The 19,266-nt window shown below is 39.7% G+C and overlaps 1 protein-coding gene across 1 annotated transcript; it reads left to right on the top strand.

Annotated features, from left to right (window-relative positions):
• Positions 1 to 70: 70 nt before the first annotated feature.
• pank4 (pantothenate kinase 4 (inactive)) lies at positions 71 to 17,607 on the top strand. The gene is made up of 19 exons (XM_042509514.2): positions 71 to 227; positions 684 to 766; positions 3,514 to 3,722; positions 4,342 to 4,525; positions 5,503 to 5,595; positions 6,114 to 6,267; positions 6,633 to 6,814; positions 6,988 to 7,069; positions 7,239 to 7,339; positions 9,162 to 9,317; positions 9,929 to 10,041; positions 11,137 to 11,224; positions 11,478 to 11,629; positions 12,451 to 12,506; positions 12,627 to 12,676; positions 12,917 to 13,021; positions 13,104 to 13,204; positions 13,432 to 13,500; positions 14,909 to 17,607. The coding sequence occupies exons 1-19, from the start codon at positions 104 to 106 to the stop codon at positions 15,150 to 15,152; spliced, it is 2,346 nt and encodes a 781-aa protein (XP_042365448.1). The 5' UTR covers positions 71 to 103; the 3' UTR covers positions 15,153 to 17,607.
• Positions 17,608 to 19,266: the final 1,659 nt, after the last annotated feature.

The following is a 19,266-nucleotide window of genomic DNA, read 5'->3' as shown; positions in this document are numbered from 1 at the left end:
TTACAAAATAGAACTCACAGTGTACGTAGATGTTGATTGGTCGACGGAGGGGCACGCACGTACGCACGCCCAGTACGTACGCAGCGTCAAATCGCTGCCGACCATGGCGGAATGTGTTCGTCTGGACAGCAGCACAAGTGGTCACACCATGGACAAAAGCATCACTCTTCCACCCGACGAAATATTCCGCAATTTGGAGAACGCAAAGCGGTTCGCGATAGACATAGGTACCTGAGAATATAGACGTTTTCTTTCTTTCTTCAGCCACTTTGGCGCGATCGTAGCTAGTGTGTTTATGAAGCAGCTGTGCCGCAGCCTGATACTATGACAACACATGACTTTAAGTGAAGGTAAACAACACAAAGCTAACGTTAGCCGCTTCAAATCGCGTCTGATTTGACTTTTGCATGACAGCGAGTCAGTTTAGCTTGATAACGGAAGTCTTGGGGAGGTTTCAGGGTTATCTTTGTGTGCGAAAACGGATTTGTTTCAAACAAACCTGCCCAACTTTGACAACTGATGTTAGCCGCTAGCTAGCTTCCGCTAAGGTGAAGTCACCTGTGTTTGTGTAGCTAACGGTAACTTTACAGAGCACGAAGCGTTAAATCTGGATCCTAATCCGACGTGTCAGCTGTATAACGGGTTTCTGATCGGGCGTTGTCCACGTTGTTTTGCTTTAACAGGTGGATCTCTCACAAAGCTCGCCTACTACTCAACTGTGCAACATAAGGTGGCCAAAGTGCGATCTTTCGACCACACGACAAAGGTAATCATCCGCTGTCCATCGGTTTCTGTCAAAGCTCTGGCGTCCTGAGTATTGTGCCATGTTTTTACACTTTACACAGAGCACGAACTGCACAGTAGCCTGCATTTATTTATGTCAAAAACCAGATAGACCTAAGGGACTGTTCGTCATTTATGAGGGGGGAGGTATGTCACATATTTTTCTAAGCACTGGGGAGAGACTAGGGTTCCCACGGTCATGGAAAACCTGGCAAAGTCATTGAATTTAATCACATAATCCAGGCCTGGAAAAGTCGTCAAAATCATTGAAAGTTTTGGTGAAAATCGTGGAATTATTTGTGTGTAATATATTGAATTATTATGATATTTAATATATATATAGATTTTGTATCTGATGACCTAACATAACTAAGTCGATGTGCGACAACATTTTGGTCCCATTATGTTTTTGTTATTTGTTGGTTATGAAAATTTCTTTCTTTTCTCCCTGCCTTCCGTCTCTCCCTTCATGTAATTTTTGGTGATTTAAAAAAAGAAATTGATGAAATTTAATAGAAAACTTTTATAAAATGATTTTTAGATTTTATTTTGGGTTTAGAAGGCATTTTCTATAAAAAGTTTTGTCGAATTTTTAAATTCTTTAAAAAAATAAATAAATTGGAAATTCATTTTTTCTTTAAAGTTATAGACACTTTCATTATTTTTTTGGGTTTTTATTTATGAAGAATTTCAAAAAGTATGTTTTCTTTAAAAAAAAAAAAAAGTCAAAATGGCACCGTTTATGACAGCCGGGGACTGTGAAATCAGGAATTATTGCTGGATTTTCACATTTCTGACGGTCCTACTGAAATTATGTTTGAAAAGAGTTTGAAACTTAAACGATTGGAAACATTTTGATTTCTTTTTCTATGATGCGGGAACCCTGAGGAACTGATGTATTTCATATTTGCTGAGTGGAGAGGCAAATTTATATAGCTGTATTTTTGTAAAAAAAAAAAAATATTATTAACACTGATTTTCCTTTTTAAATTTCCAAAATTATACCATTTAGCCAGAAACTGTAAAAACAGAAATTAATTTAAATATCCAAAGATCCTTGGTATAGTTGCAGCAGTATACTGGTTTCAGGGTGTATTGTGGTATAGAATTGATGGTTATTAAATAGATATACATTTGCTTATCTCTGATATTGAAAAAACATTTTATCCTGATCTCTAGTTTCCACGTACACAGCAGTCGCTTTCCACATGAAACAATAAACAGCGGGGTGCTGAGTTGGGTTATTTACCGTGTTTCAATGTTGATTGTAGCAGATTGATTTTCATGGTCCGGTTTGAAGAGTCCTGTTATGGTAATCCAAAAAATATTTACAAGTAACAACAAAAACTTGAAACCTTCAACAGAATTTGAAAACTGTGTGCTGGTGTCTTCCTGAGCTGACTAATTAACTAACTGATGACAGCTGGGACGCCATCCCAACTATCCCACATCCCTTAGTGATTCAGGGCTTCAAAATAAGAGCACATACAAAAATAAATGGAAAAAATCTACTTCTATTTTAACCATGTACAAAAAGTAAGATACAGATCAAAAACGTTTTGGGCTTAGTTATCAAATATAAGTGATGGAGCTCTTTGCTGGCAGTATATAGTTGTGTGCCAAACATAAGTAATGTTGTTTTTATTATTCTACATGTTTGATTTTTTAGATTAGATTTTGAAAGTGTTTTCTTTTCCTAATTACTATTATTATTGTTATTATTAATAAGGTCTTAATTGATATTAAAATGTCTTAAATCTTTCAGAAGTCTTAAAAATGCTCAGACGTGGGTAAATATGATTTTATGAGTCCTTTTATTTTCTGATGTTGCATTGTAACATTTTAAAATTACTGTTAACATCTCTTCTTCCTCTTTTTCTTCTTCCTCTTCTTCGTTATTATTATTATTTTTATTTAAAACATAAATGCCAAATTTCTTGTTTTATATTACAGTAAATATTTGGGCAAATCTGTCCCTTAACCTGAGTAACTGATGTTGGTTCTTTTTACTCAATTTTGGTTGTTGTGCAATTGGTCTTAAATTTTCTTTCCATTAAAAAGCCTTAAAAAGTCTTAAATCTAGCTTGTCCTAAACTGGAAGACCCATGCACCCAGAGAGGCTCAAGGAAAAATATCTGTAGCTTTGGGAGGGTAACAAAAAGCAAAAGTCCCAGCCATGCCACCGCCCTCCTCTGACAAGTAAAAACATTCCCTAACACACTAACTAAACAGAAAAGAAAACATTTCCAGTGAAACTCAAACCAGCCCTGCAGGTATAGTTCACTTCTCTGCTCTGTCCACATGCTTAAAATACTACAGTTATACTGTAGTTTCCCCAGTAACATGCAAAAACACACCACATAAAGTTCAGTCCTTACACGTCACTGTTTGAGCTCATTGTAAACTTTATGCTGACTCAGCCACTGCGGGTTACAAAATGACGGTCAAAGTTCAGCTCTGATTTTAAATGACATTAAAAAGATGTCAGAAAGTCTAATGCGTATTTGTGTTGTCTTTGTGATGTCACGTTGGCAGGGCAGGTTTAGCTTTTTCCAGTTTGATTGCAAAACTTGTGTTAAAGTGGATCGATGACCTCTCACCTAGTTGGGTGAACCGGACGGCCACGCTCAACAGAGCTATCGGCGTTGCCCTCTAGTAGAGCTAGTGTCAATGGCAGGATGTAATCAAGTATTCACCTTCTTTGTGTTTCCGTGTCCTCTGTGTCCTCAGGAGGCTTCCAGCGACAAGCTCTATGAAATCTCCGTGCAGGAAGAGGTCACCGCACGCCTGCACTTTATCAAGTTTGAAAATGCCTACATTGAAACGTGCTTGGACTTCATCAAAGACCACCTGGTCAACACAGACACCAAAGTTATCAAAGCGACGGGTGGAGGGGCGCACAAGTTTAAAGAGCTCATTGAGAGGAAGCTCGGACTCAAGTGAGTAAACAAAGCAGCTGTGAAAATAGCAGAAACGGCTGGACTGTAGACACGACTACAGAAAAACAGAAAGGGAGGTGAATATCTGGCATATTCTGGAAGAGGAAGTTTGAATAGACAATGGCCCTCAGCCTTTGTGGTGACTGATTCAGATTCAAACCGATACCCTTTCCTTTTCCTGTGAATAAGACAAAAAACGTTATTGTTTAGGAGACCTCGTGAGAATAATCTAAAAAATATCTGCTGTTTACTGGCCTGCAAACTGTGTCAGACACTTTGTTTGCTGACCAAACATCGAGCAATGAAATCAGAGCGTTCACATGATGGTTGATTTGTTATTGTCTGTATCCATACGCCATTAACAAAGCATTAGGGGACGTACATATGTCGATTTTTCAGCTTTTCAGGAGTAATTCAGCTCAGAGAAAGGGGGACTAATCTGTGAGATTAGCAGCTGTAGAGAGCTGCTCTGTCTGCAAAAATAAAAATGTATTATAAAAATAAAGAATAATGCTCATTATACCGACTGATTTGCCACACGGAGGACAGTCTGATGCCTCGTCTGTATTTCACATTTGGCTGAGAATGATTTAATCTAGTGGACTCTCCGTTGTTGCAGAGTGGACAAAGAGGACGAGATGACCTGTCTCATCAAAGGCTGTAACTTTGTGCTGAGGAACATCCCCCACGAGGCGTTCGTTTACGCCAAACACGCCGACTCCGAGTTCCGCTTTCAGACCACTCAGCCGGACATCTTCCCGTACCTGCTCGTAAACATCGGCTCCGGGGTGTCCATCGTCAAGGTAGTAACCAAGTTTCGGGAGTGTTTTAGCAAAGCAGGTTTATGTTTTAACAAATAATACAGAGCTGTCATAATCCATTAATTTATGAGACAAAATCACAAATCACTCTCTGGATTCAGCTTCTCCACAGTTGCTGTTTCTTTCTGTTTTACATCACTGAACACTGAATATCTCCTGGATTTAGACTCATGATCAAATAAAACAAGACACGTGAAGACGTCGAGCATTTTTCTTTTACAGACCAAACAGTTAAATGAGACAAAAACTGTCAGATTGATCAATAATGATAATTTTTAGCTGCATTCCAAAAACTAAAGCATATTCTGGGTTTTGTTAAGGTATATAGACTGCTGGTATGTTTTTTTTTTTTAATTTTACAAACATTTTTGATATATTTCAGAAACAAGAGGTTGTTTCAGCTGAAAGATTTTAGATAACTTATCCAGCTCCAATTTAATAGATATATTTGTGTAACATAAATATTATACAATATGTAAAAGAAATGTCTTGAATACAGACCAAATTTCAGAATAAAGCTCAAACCAGTTTGTACACAGTATTTCTTAATTCTTTACATACAAATATCTTGTTGGCAGGACAACATAACACACCAGTTAATGGTGTGACGTTTTTAAGAATATTTTTGTTGTTTAGCATATTATCAGCTTTCAGTGCATATCATCATCATGAATCAGCATTAATAAATATTGGTAAATATGCTTTTTAACATCTGTATTGTCATTTGTTTTTAAAACTTTAAAAGTGTTAGTTTGGCTGCACAGAAAGTGTTTGTCCTCGTTATGTAGCTACAAAGGAACAAACCTTCAAATTAAAATGCTCTCAAGTGTGACCTCGAGTTGACTTTTTCTGTGCGTAAAAATGGCCGACTCAGCAAGACTACATCCTGTGTTTGTTGTGCAAGTTTTTTTTCCAGCTGACTAACCTCTGTGTAATCTGGATCTGTCCCTCCTCAACAGGTTGAATCAGAGGACAAATTTGAGCGAATAGGAGGAAGCTCGATAGGCGGAGGAACGTTCTGGGGCCTCGGAGCCTTGCTCACCAAAACAAAGGTATCCTAAATAACTTTTAAAGTCTAACTTTGAAGTCAACCGCTAAAGATTGGCTTCTGAGAGCAGTGTTATTAATAGACTGTATAAGATAACAGACATAGCCACCGTGACGTCACCCAGTGGTTTGAGGATGTTTTGAAGCCTCGATTTTGGCATTTTAATAGAAGTATGACGGAAGTGAACACTGTGGTTGCAGCTTGTCGCTCACAGGGTAGCTCTGTCCTAAAGCATACTCTGGTCTGTTTTACTCTAATATAACCATCATTTACAAAATTACCTTCAAAACTATCAATGGAGACCATAAAGCCTTTGGGAAATGTGGAGAATCAGACTTTTTCACAATCAGACTTCTTTTTGCAACAAACAGAGTCGCCTCCTGCTGGCCTTTAAAATAACGCCGTTTTAGGCACTTCCATACGTGCTTCACTTTTCAGATCCAGCAGCTACATCCACTTTTATACAGTCGACAATATTATATATCCTTACATTCCTGAACTTTGCCCTTTTCTCTCCTGTAGAGATTTGACGAGTTGCTACAGTTGGCCTCAAAAGGACAGCACACGAGCGTGGACATGCTCGTCAAAGATATCTACGGAGGATCTTACGGGTCTTTGGGATTGACCGGAGATCTTATTGCGAGCAGCTTTGGAAAGTCAGCGACTGCTGACAGAGGTGACACATGATGGGCACGTGGATTTTATGTGTATGCGCTGCGGTATTATTTGCCACGTGCCGTCGTTTGTAACTGGATGGCAGCACGTGACAGAAATGAGCAAATCCTGCTTCTGTCCAACTCTGCAGTTTCAGTTTGAAAATATGGAACAGGATTTTGATCCCTAATCTTTGTCCCAATACTCATGATTTTGTTATATTTTCTTTTGCCACTGAACAGAAGAAAGTTGGTTAGAAGATTCTTTATCTGAATACTGAAAAAGTTACTCACATATTTAATATTTGAAACCTTCTGAAGCATTTTCTTAGTGTTTTGTTGTAGACCTTTTTCCTGCATGTTTATATAACTCTGTTCTGCATTGCAGCGTTCTCTAAAGAAGACATGGCCAAGAGCTTACTCCATATGATCAGCAACGATATCGGGCAGCTGGCCTGTCTGTATGCCAAACTGCACAACCTGTCCAGAGTTTACTTTGGAGGCTTCTTCATCAGAGGACACCCCGTCACCATGCACACCATCACCTACAGCATCAACTTCTTCACCAAGGCAAGGGCTCTCCTCTGCCGACCAAAAAACAAACCAACCACACAGTGAACGCAAAGTGTCTCTTTTCCTCAGTTTAGTCTTGAACTTGGTTTGTTATCAGCTGAATTTCACAGTGATTCCCCTACTACCTATATTTTTCTGTCGTTATCTTCATTTGTTTTTTTGTGTTCTAGGGGGAAGTTCAGGCCTTGTTTCTAAGACACGAAGGATATCTCGGAGCCATCGGAGCGTTTCTTAAAGGAGCAGAGGAGGACAGTAAGGAAAACGCTGTTAATGCACATTATTGCCTAAGTTTGGAGTCAGTGGTGTTACTGTGTATGTTTTATTATATTAAATAACAGGCTGAAAGATACGAATGAAATTTAACAGTGTGTGAAGGAAAATTATTTGGCAGTGTCTTTTTTTTTTAATTATACCTCTGTAGATCCAAACCAGTACAGTTGGGGTGAGAATTACGCGGGGAGCTCCGGCCTGATGAGCGTCTCTCCAGATATGAACCCGATGCAGCGAGCGCGCAGCGGAACGGTGAGTCTGCAGTTGATCAGATATGAAGACCCGCAGCTGTGTCGTGTGCCACATGGCACACACTAAAATAAACCTCGTGACCTATTTTCACTCTGCTGCTGGTTCGTTGGTTTTTATTTCACCCACCTTCTTCCATCGTGATGTTTTTATTTTTTTTATCTCCTTTATGGAAACACCATCGCACCGCTGTCCTCACTGAATCATAAAACATCATAAAAGACTAGGCCTGTCACGATAATTACGTTATTGACTTCTCAAGGTCAGCAAAAATGACTGAAGTCATATATCCATGTTCACAAATGTACGATGTCGCCTGGTGTGTTTACACGCGTGTTTGTCACAGCCGACATGATGGAAGAATAAACACCCGGGTTTGGAGATACATTTCCTGTAAAGGAATGACTCTTTTTACCCCTCTGCCAAATGTTTAATATATATTTAAGTGCAACTTTTGTTACTTTTTTTTGTTTGCTTGTGTGGTTGTGTTTTATACATATTTGATTTATTTAGGATATTTTAATAGTTTTTTCTCTCATTCAAATACTAATGTACGACTTATTTTTAGGATTTATTTTTAGGAATTTACTGTAAAAATAATACACACCATATGTGTATTACAACAGTCATGTGCAACTATGAATAATGGACATTCAGTATCTGTATAAGTGAAAGTGTATATAATATATATTTATAGATTTTAAGTTAATAATTTTTTATTTGAACTAATTTGTTTTTTTAAATTATTTTTTTCCTGTCTGGTGCTCAATCACTTGAGCTGCCGCAGCATGTGAATTATCTTCTTACCTTAACTTACATCTTATCTGACAGTTCATTGTTTAAAAGGCAGTACTTGGATTTTTATGCCATAATATTTTCATTATATCTGTGGCATAAAATGATCTTAAAATGACAATAACATCAGTTATTTCTGGGACAACCAAAAGTCCACCAGAAGTAGTTATCGTGGCAGGCCTAACAAAAACATTCATTAATCTTTTCTTTTCATTTCCTCTCCACACACTCGTCTGTCTACCTAACCCTCACCTTCAGTTTCCCGTAAGTACCTCCGTCTGCTTCACGTTTGTGCTCTGGTTTGATGACGTGTGGCTCCTGCTCACGGCGCCTCGTTCTCTCGCTGTAGACGCTCAGCGTTCAGAGACGTCAGACATTCCCTTTGTTCCCCTGCGTGAGGCCGAGAGCGACCTGAGAGCTGAGCTTTGATTGTGCTGAAGATCTTTCTCCTTTGTCGTCTGTTACTAAACTGTTTTTTTTTGTCAAATAATATTCTGTGAAGATGGAAAATAACAATGTTTGATGCGTTTGACAGCTGCTTAGCTTTCTGATTCCTCGGTGTGATACTTTGAGCATGCAGGCTTCCGTAGAGCCTCGGGAGCTGTTAACCTCTGTTAACATTCACACCGCGGAGCTTTTCTCCAGCTTAGTTTTCATTAGTGTGATGCAGGACTGCAGCTGAAATATGAGCTCATCCCTGGTGACTCGCCACTCGAGAAACCTTTATCAGTGTAGTTAGTTCTTTAATTGGCTATTGATTGTGCTCCTATATTAATGAATCTGCTTCCCCTGGCTTTTTAGGAGTAAATCTTTCTAGATCCTTCTCGTCCTTTCTGCAAAAAAGATACTAACAAAGAGCGAAACCTTCCACCGAATCGCTGGGAAAATTGGACTATTGTGAAATATGTCCCAGAATAAAGGAATGATAGATGACATAGGTTTTGTTTTTCGAGGAGCTGGAAGAGGCAATGAGCAGTCTTAAGTTTGTGGACAAGACAGACAAACGTCTGTGTCTCTTTGTTGTGCCCAGTTTGACATGTTGGAGATGGACCGTCTGGAGAGGAAGCTGGTGAATCTGCCTCTGCTGCAGGACGCTTCATCGTACATCCCCGACACTGTGGACCTCACAGAGGACGCTCTGGCCCGCGAATACTGGCTTTACTGCTTCGAAGAGGCCCTTGACGGGGTAAGATGGCGGCTCATGTATTGGAACACAACAGCAGAGTGTGAAATTACAGTGTGCCATAGGAAAAATCATAGACTGCAGAAAATAAAGGACAAAGCTGCCGGACCTTCAGCATTTGGTTTTTGGACTCCTGTTCGAAAGCCTTGAGTTTGGCATTTTGCTATCTTGGATTTTCGGTGCCAAAAGTGACCTTATTCGGATGAGAGGGTAGAGCTAGTCTATGTTTGATTTATAGTTAATGTTTAATTGTGAGAATGCTTATTTTCTCTGTGAAAAACAGGTTTAAAATGATGTTCTTACTGAAAAACTGAACATCAGACTCCAGAAAAAAAAAGATTTTTGATACTGGTCTCCAACCAGAACGTCACATTTTCGATTGAATTTGCACTGGACAAAAGTCATAGTTTGATGTCACGTCTGTCACCTGTTATCCATGACTATATAAAACAGAATAGGCAAATATAGCATTTGATGGTATATTTAGTGTTTACAGATAAATTTCTTACGTAAGGTGAACTGTTTGTTTTTGTATTTTTTCCCACTTGATGCTTGTGAGCCACAGGCGTCTTGAATGTGTCCGATAAACACTCTTGCTTTTTTTTTCGGATCAGGTGGTTAAGAGAGCTGTAGCGAGCCAGCCTGACATGCCCGAGGCAGCCGAGCGAGCCGAGAAGTTCCGCCAGAAATACAGACATAAGCTTCAGACTCTCCGCCACCAGCCTTTGTAAGGCCCGTTTTTGTTTTTGCATGCATGGCTTCTCTGTTTGACTCAGAGGTTTCTTGTAGTAGATTAGACATCAAGTCTTTTCTTCGATGTCTGCATTAGCTTCATGTCTTCATACCTGCTGTGACTGCCCACATACTCTGTCAATTAAAAAAAAGGAAATCTGTCAAAGGTAAACTGCACCTCCAAGATGACCATTTGTGTATCAGTGACTCACTCCGTGTTACGTTGATTTTTTTTTTAAAATCAAGGTCTTTTTTATTAATGTATTAGGATAAAACGTGTTTAAATTAACATTCACTGTACAGCTTTTTTTTTCTGTGTTATGTTGAATTTGTGAGGAAATTTTCTCCACAGTTAACAAAGAAGCCTTAAATTGAGAACATACTTGAGTAACTGAAGCCATCCATAGGGGTCTGCATTTAACAACAACAAAACTATATTAACTATAAACATCCGCTCCTGTGTTTAATAATGTAAAACGGTAGTTTTTGTAATTGGAGTCTGGATTTCAGTTTCCATTCACTTCTCCATCTGAAAGGGCTGGGAGTTTGTAAACAGATATTTTGACATAGTTTTGCTGTGGTTAATCGTGGCCCCCTTTTATTTAAAATTCATCAAGATTTTTTTTTTCCCCTTTTTGGATTTTTCATTCACTTTGGAGGCAGGCAAGAAAAAAAATTTCTTCAGGAATTTAACAAAACAAGGGGTATATAACATATACAGATGATAATTTGGTGGTTGAAGTATACCTTTAAATCTGTTCACTGTAGGTTTTTAGGAGTTGGTTGTGCTGCATAAGTATATGTGTCAATCAGTAGTTTTACTTCTGTCCGTCCGAATAAACCGCAGTGATATCAGAATGATGAACATGAATGAAACATGAAATTTGACTCAAAAAAGCTGCAGATTTTCAGAAACCAGCTGCATGTTTCATAACAGAGTTGTTGTGTTTTTTGTCAAAGGTCAGTTTCTCTGTTAAAAGCAAACGTTATTTGAAGCAAAACATGAAAATCCCAGTGAAAACTCCCCAGCCCTCGTTGTTGCGTATGTTTTTCTCTCTGGCTAATGTAGAGTGCTTCTCTTCTCACCTAGTGCTTATGGATCCCTCACTGTCAGAAGTCTGTTAGACACGAGGGAACACTGTTTAAACGAGTTCAACTTTCCCGATCCCTACTCTAAGGTCTGACTGAACTCTATCAACCTTTCTTATTTTCTTGTGTTTTCTACCTGTGGCCCTCACTGATCTGATTTATCAACTTTTTTTGTTTCCATAGTTTCCATAGTGTTTGACATTTTATCCACACCCCATTATTTAACCTGCAAAACTGGGCAATGCATTTGTTTAAAAATCACATTTTTCTCATGTCTCTGGATTCTTTTATTTTCTTTTATTCTGTGTCATACGTATGCATCACCTCTCTGCCCTCTTGCAGATTAAACAGAGGGAGAATGACATGGCTCTCAAGTACTACCAGAAGGCAGTGAAGTCTCTCGAGGTGTTGAGCTGGGAGGAGAGACAGTTCGCGCTGGTCAGAGGCGTCCTGGCCGGGAACGTCTTCGACTGGGGGGCCAAGGCCGTGTCGGAGTGAGTTAATGGCTTTTATATCCTGCGAGCGGGCTGTTTGATGGGTTTCTGGCTGAGTGCTGGTAGCGGGAGAGGCTCTTATCATGTAGTTTTACGTTTCACAGCTTTGATCGGGGAGTTTTTCACTGCTGCCGTCGTGCGTTTGGCAGAGTTTCATTGTTTTGATAAGTTAGCCACCCGGGGTTAGCCAGAGTGCACACAGTTGGCAGCATGGATTGAAAGTAAACAACTAAAAAATCTATTAAGGTACTAAAGGGCTGCTTAGCAAGCATCCCAGCAATGAATGTGACTGCATCTCGATGCTTCTTCAAGATGTTTTAAAGTTTCTGCTGCAGTTTGAAGCTTTGAGTAAATCTATCCAGGAAAGGTCAACTATGGCCTGCTGTTCTTGGCCAGAAGCTCTGGTTTCTTCACAAAATTGACTGATAAGGATGATTTAAAGCCAGGGATATTATCATGAACTGAACCTGAGATAAGCAGCTAAAGATATTTGTGGCACATTTCATACAAGAGGGCGATTCATAGTTCATTACAGAGCGAGAAAACATAATAAAAGATACAGATTTATAATAAAAGAGAGGAGATATTAGATATAAAAGGTCAAATCAATTACCAAATGATTTTTTAAAAATCACTAAAAATAGCCAAAGTGCAGACAAGAGGTGCAAAGATAAAAGTAATAATTTAAAATGATTTAAAATAAGTCTGTAGTCGTCAGCGGTTAGTTTCGGTCTCGAGTGACGGAGAAGTTTGTTGTGATTTTGACACTCTGGTGCAAACTTCTGTCTTATATTTGCATGTTTTGTTTTGATGTCGTGCAGCGTCCTGGAGTCTGATCCTGAGTTTGGGTTTGAGCACGCTAAACGACAGTTGGAAGGTATCCAAAACTGTCTCATCTATCTCTTTTTTTGTCTTTTTTGTTGTTGAATCTTTATTCAGGCCGATTCTTGAGGTAGTTCCTCAGACTGATTTCTCTCATGTCTTCTTCTCTCCTCAGAGCGTCCGTGGCTCGTTGATTCCTACGACCAGTGGTTTGAGAGACTAAAGGTCAGCCTCTTTCCCGTCTGTTTTTTATTGCAGCATATTGGGTGGGAGGTTAGAGGTTTTATCAAAAGCACGTGACAGCACTGCACGCTGTCCAGACACTGTCAGCGCCTGGCACAGCTGTGTTTTAGCGAGCACAAATTAAATAGCGTTTGTTAGTCATACCAACTGTACTTGCGATAGTGTTTCTGTGTTTTTGACTATTAGTGCTTGAATACAATCCATCCTGGTTTTCTCTTGCAGGGTCCTCCTCATAAGTGTGCCTTGTTTTTCGTAGATAATAGTGGAGTAGACATCATTCTAGGGGTGATGCCTTTTGTCAGAGAGCTTCTCTCTCGAGGAACAGAGGTAAAGAACTCGAACAACATCATCTCAAAAATAATATATCTGATAAAATCTTAATCCCACTTCTCTGTTCGTCTCCCCTCAGGTCGTGTTGGCCAGCAACTCTGGTCCGGCTCTGAATGACGTAACGAACGGCGAACTGCTGATATTGACGGAAAGCATCGCGGCGATGGATCCAGTGATTCAGTGAGTGCTTTTTAAAAAAAAAGACGATTTTAATAAATATAACCTGTAGGCCGCGGCGAATAATCTATGCTCACACAGAGAGCAATACAGAGTCAACTGACTTTTACATAACGTCTTATTATCTTTTCTGAGTAGCTTCTAAAGATGTAATTTTCTCTGTGTGATCTCATGATTTTACTCCTAAAAAGCTTTTTAAAACAGTGACCTCTGGCGTGTTTGTCGTGCAGGGCCGGTCTGAGGGACGACAGGCTGACGCTGGTCCAGAGTGGTTCCAGTTCACCCTGTCTGGATCTGAGGTTTGTTATTCGACATTTTTACTCAACCTTAAATTTTTGTTAGAATCAGTGTCGTGTGTGAGTGCGGTAAAAAAGCGTTTCCATCGAACATGTTTTTGGTGAGCAGTGAACTGAAAGTATCAGTTTGTAGTTAATGAGCGTGAATGTTGTTCACACTGGTGACACTTAACAACACTCACGCTGTGTTTTCGGGACCCGGCATGCTGTGGTTTTGTCGAAGATGGCCTCCGTGTCAATTTGTGTTCCCCCTACCTAAACCTGAACAAAACCTGTTCCTTTAATACCCACAGAGAGGGGTGCTGCGCAATTTAACAGGAGGAAGACACTATTTTAGCGGGGAGCGCAGCCTGACCCCAAACACAAATCCTAAAATTAACCTGCCTTGTTCAAGTGCTTTTCTTAGGCAGCACATTTTGAGACACTTTATACGTGTGAAACTAAGATAAAGTCCAGCACATCTACACAGTTTAAAAAAAAGATTTAATCATCAAATTTAATTATTGTAATTCTTCCGTTATTTTAGTTTATTTATCAACCAACACCCTTTTTGTGAGTCACGCGTCGCGGGTACTGGACCCAACGCAGGACTCTGAAACAGACTTCGACGCAACCCCCACATGTCGAGTGCAGCTGGCAATTCAGACAACACAGGTACCAGCACCGGTGCTGCTGAAGCCAGAGTTTTATGAGCAAATCAATACAGATTACTACAAAAAAAACTTTATTTTTTTATGCAATTAATGCTCACCAGGTGTGAAAAAACAAGTCAGAATGTCGACCACATCTGCGACGACATTGAGACGACACACGATGAAGTATCAAATCACAATTAGGAAATATCTACATGTGACTGATGATATTTTATGCAAAACAAAACTGAGGAAAAAAACAGTTAAGTTTTAGGGTGAACTGGGTTTAAATTTTAAAATTGTGAACTATGAACATGAACTACATCCTTTTAATGTGTGAACTGAGCTTTGAGCTGAAGCGTTAACGTGCACAGCACATTTCTGAGATGCGTTTTATCACCGTTTATGAAGAGTTAGGTTTGTGCTGCACATTTCCACTTTTTAAAAGCAAGTCATCGGAGAGATCTGGTGAAGAGCTCATAGACCTGCTGTATTATGGTCATCTAGTGCAGCAAACAATTCATTTCAATTCAGTTTTATTTATAAAGCCCATTATCACAAAACACAGTTTGCCTCAGAGGGTTTTACAGCATAACACATCCCTCTGTCCTGAGACGAAGGGAAAACTCCCCAAAAAACCTGTAACGAGGGGAAAAGTGGAAGAAAGTGGAAGAGCGGCAGAGGGAGATCCGACTTCCAGGACGGACAGATGTGCAATAGATGTCGTAAATGACAATTAAGTCACAAAATGTTATGTTCTCTATCGTTTCCTTCCTTAGCCGTCTGGACAAAGTGCTGGCGATGGTGGTGCGGGAGCGAAAAACCGACCTGGTGATCATCGAGGGAATGGGCCGAGCCATTCACACCAACTACTACGCCATGCTCAGCTGCGAGAGTCTCAAGATGGCCGTCATCAAGAACTCGTGGCTGGCCGACCGGCTGGGAGGAAAGCTGTTCAGTGTCGTCTTCAAGTACGAGGTACCGGCTGCGGGTCACCACTCTGCGGCGCTGACGCCCTCGTGAGTGCGACAGAGCTCCGGTTTGAGCAGGACACAACGCCGAAGTCGAGCAACCGGAAACGGATTAGCTCTGAATGTAAGGACGATGGTCGTGTAATGCCACTAAGTGAATGACTGATTGCAGCTGATTGTAAAATAGCGGCGAGTTTCACAGGTGATCACTGGCAGGGAGGTTTTACATTTCATTTTTGTTGATTTTGGCGCTGGTTTACATGGTTGCTTTCTCACAGGTCTCTGTCCGATATCCTGTACAATCACTTAGTTTGCTACGATCATCACTGCCGCTTTGATCTCATCCAGCGTCCGGAGGATGTTTTCATCACTGGCTGGTAAACTTTAGCAGACTGTTATGACAGATGAGATCTTCAGCTTTTAGAAAAATCAATGAACAACATTGATTAATTCATTTCGCATCAGTCACTGACATGCTGCCAACAGGCGACACTGTGCACCCTAATGTGCGTGAGATTCTTTGGCTGGTGTGTGTTAGAGAGAGAGAGCCGCAGGAGTAATTACAGCTTTCAGCGGAAACACTTTTTACATAAAGTGCGTCTAATGTGCCTTGAGGCCGACATGATAAAAGCATCATTCACTCAGATTGCTTTTAATTCCTGTTGAAATACGACAGAAATATCTGCGTTTGTTCCCAGCAATCTCATGCTAAAGACAGGGAAGAATCTCCTGTTTTTTTGTTTGTTTGTTTGTTTTTTATTACTGAAAATGAATTAATTTGAGATTGAAAGGAGACACACCAGGTGAAAAGGGTCAACTTTTCAACTAACAGATAGCACCATGAAACTTCCCCAGTTTTCTAAAATATTATGTTAGAATATGCAGATTATGCATTATCTAATTAAAGATGTGCTTGTTTGCATACATTTCCAGAATCCAAAATCAATTTTTCACCATGCTTTTAGGAATAAAAAGAAATATAAATCAGGGCTATGAATGATATATAAACAAACGCCTCTGTGAGCTGTGATAACCTTCAAAATATTAGAAAAGTGTAGAAAAATTTGGTGTTTAAAAGTGAGAAATAACTTTAAAAGACTTGTGTAGTAAAATTCCATACGCTTTTAGACTAAAAAAAGACTAGGGTAAAATGTTTAACTAATAGAATTCACCACGAAACTTCCCCAGCTGATCACCTCGAATAAGACAGTTATTTTTTGTATTTCAAGTTTTTCGATATTTTATTTTTAAATATGAAAATCAGGCACTGTATAATCAAATATGTGCTTTCTGCAGACATTTCAAGAGCATTGGATAAAGCCAGGCTCAAAACTCTTGCTTCACTTTGTTGTCCTTTTAGAGTCAATAGGAATTTTGGATTTCTTAATTACTCCAGAAATCAGAAAATACTGTCAACGACCATTTAAAAAAATCAAATTTTCACCATGTTTTGGGGAATAAAATGTTGTATAAATTAGGCTATGAATTATATATAAACAAAGCCCTCTGTAGAAACTTTACAATATATACAGGAATAAATTGGAAAGTTTTGTGTATTTTAGTGCTACATAAGTTGAGATTTTTGGGGAAAAATTGGGTAATAGATCATTAAAACTTTTCCAGTTGATTATTTCAATCAAAACAAATATTTTTTTGTGGTATAATTTTTCAAAAATGTCATATTTAAATATGCAAATGATGTATTATCTAGTTAAATATGTGCTTTTCATTTCCAGAGCAGAAATCAGGATTTGAATTAACACCTAAATACCTGTTTTGGATGTTTCTTTCCATTAGTTTGATGGAAAAACTTAAACAAAAAAAAAGTCCAAAAATCTAAAAACTGACCAGTGTTTTCACCTGGGATGTCTCGAAATGAATGATTGTCTCTTGTGTGTCTGTTAATGTGGCATCAGGGAAATAAATGTTTGATCAGAGGAAGAAGCAGCAAAGAGATTTGGCAGTGTTCCTCCACAAGGTGGCAGTATTCTACTGTGACGTGGGTTTTTTTTTTTTTTTAATGATTTCTTAAATCCTTACTAAAAGGTGCTTGGTGTCAGAATTAACACAGCATATTTCAGGTTAAATATTTGAACTGTCTCAGAACAAAGCATCACATTTTTGTCACTGCAGCCAACCACAGATTGAGTGTAATTAACTGGCATGCATGAGTACAAGCTCTAATCCTAAATCAAAAAATGCAATTATTTAAAGGCAATAATGCTGCAGCATCTCGTGACAAACACCAGTCACTGTGTGATTGTGAAGTGGCTGCTGACTTCATCGTGAAAATATAAATTCAAGGCAATACCTGATTTCAATCTGCCTTGGCGTGAAAATGTTTCCTAGAAGTTACTTGACATGCGGACTCACATTTCAGTATTACGTTCAGTATTGTATGTATGTGTGATAACTGCATCACTTCCATTAAGCGCACCAAGCACAAATTTTGTGTATTATTCTCCTGACAATCGATTACAATTAAATGATGAAAACCTTTTATTTTATTCCTTTTTATCCGTGTGTGTGAGTTCATTTCTCTGCGTGTGTGTCGGGGGAGTTTGCAGTCGTGCAGAGGAGCAGGCAGAGTTGAAAGTTGTCCCATATTAAAAAACCCAACGTGCCCCCGGCGGTATAAAAGCTCGACACCCTGGTATGTGGTGGTTGATGCCTGCTGGGGAGCTGTGGGCTGATAATGCATGAGGAGGCCTGGCAGGGGGTCCTCCTGCTTTCGCTCTCGCTCATCACTATGACTGCCAAAACACACACACACACACACACACACACACACACACACAAAAATCAGTTCTGCAAGACGCCCTTGTGGGTTTAGTGACATCTATGTATAACATATGTAAGGCTCTGGTTTTGTTTTTGTATGTTTTTTCTTACTGTGTGGTATCTAATGTGAACGGGATTGTTTCCTTGCAGCATCAGTGAACTCATGGACACATCAGGAGACAACGGACCCCCAAATATTCTCAAAACAGTGTGCTTTTTGCAGTCATTTTGCTTCTCTCAATGACATTTTTCAGATGAACCAGAACTCACAGTTAAAAGAGGTCTGAAAAGTATAAGAAAAGCACCAAGATTTAGAGTGTTTTACTGTATTTTGGAAAAGTGGGACATCACTGTTAGATATTTTTACTGCCAGTTGTTACAGTGTACTTGAAAGTGCTTGGATTTAAAGGTCCAGCATTTAGGGGGTTCACTGGAAAAATGGAGTTTAAGTACATTTTCTTTAGTGTATAATCACCTGAAAATAAGAATTGTTCTGTTTTTGTTACCTCAGAATGAGCCGTTTATATCTACAAAGGGAGTCTTTGCCTGCGGATATCACCGTGCTGCACTGCCATGTTTCTACAGCCGCCCGAAATGGATGAGCCAAACTCCGGCTCTAGATAGGGCCATTCACATTTTTACGCCAGTCTTTGTAGTTAGCAGCCCCTCTGCAGTAAGAGTGTTGGGAAAAACAGTTTTTTAGACGTCAAATTTCTTTATTCAGTCTTTGTTACAGGTATGAAGAGACCCCTGCGGATAATTCAGCGTCTGGATCTTAAGTTATTAAATAAAAGAAGGAAGCACACATGAGATAGGGCGAGGAGGTCGGGCTTCCAGAGGGAGCTTTGCATTGAAACGGGGCCAGTTTCTGTGTTTCGGGCATCTGATCAGGATACCTTCTGGGCACGTCCAACTGGTTGGAGGCCCCGGGGCAGACCCAGAACAAGTTCAAGGGATTATATGTCTTATCTGGCCTATGGGGACGTCTCAGGATCCCCCAGGAAGAGCTGGGAAACGTGCTGTGGAGAGGTACGTCTGGAGTACTTTGCTCGGCGTGCCGCCTCAGTGACCTCGCCAGGATAAGCGGATAAATGAATGGAAAGATGGAGATTAGCAGGTGCTTAGCTTGTTCTCTGTCTGCGATGAGACAAACCACATAGAAGAAACACTAATTTATAATGTGAAACTGCTTTATTCACTGTTTTTCTAGTTTAAATCACCCGGTCTGTTTGTTTTTTAGAGGAAGAGAACTCTGCGGGTAATTTGGCTCCTGAACAATGAACCTGAAGGACTTCTAACCAGGAGAAGCAATGCAGTCCTCACTGCTGTGTACCACAAAATCCCCCCAAATCTTACCTTCAACTCTGGTGTTTGGACAAAGAGTA

This window comes from Plectropomus leopardus, chromosome 2 (genome assembly GCF_026936395.1).
Source record: "Plectropomus leopardus strain MGB_pleo_1.0 chromosome 2, ASM2693639v1, whole genome shotgun sequence".
In the NCBI taxonomy this organism is placed as follows: domain Eukaryota; kingdom Metazoa; phylum Chordata; class Actinopteri; order Perciformes; family Serranidae; genus Plectropomus; species Plectropomus leopardus.
This window is presented reverse-complemented; position numbering and strand designations above follow the sequence as displayed.

Bases quoted from the DNA above. Each gene is read 5' to 3' on its own strand.
- pank4 (XM_042509514.2), top strand. From the start codon at position 104: ATGGCGGAATGTGTTCGTCTGGACAGCAGCACAAGTGGTCACACCATG. The intron at 6,815-6,987 runs GCAAGGGCTCTC...TTTGTGTTCTAG, and splicing joins GCATCAACTTCTTCACCAAG to GGGGAAGTTCAGGCCTTGTT. The intron at 9,318-9,928 runs GTAAGATGGCGG...TTTTCGGATCAG, and splicing joins TCGAAGAGGCCCTTGACGGG to GTGGTTAAGAGAGCTGTAGC.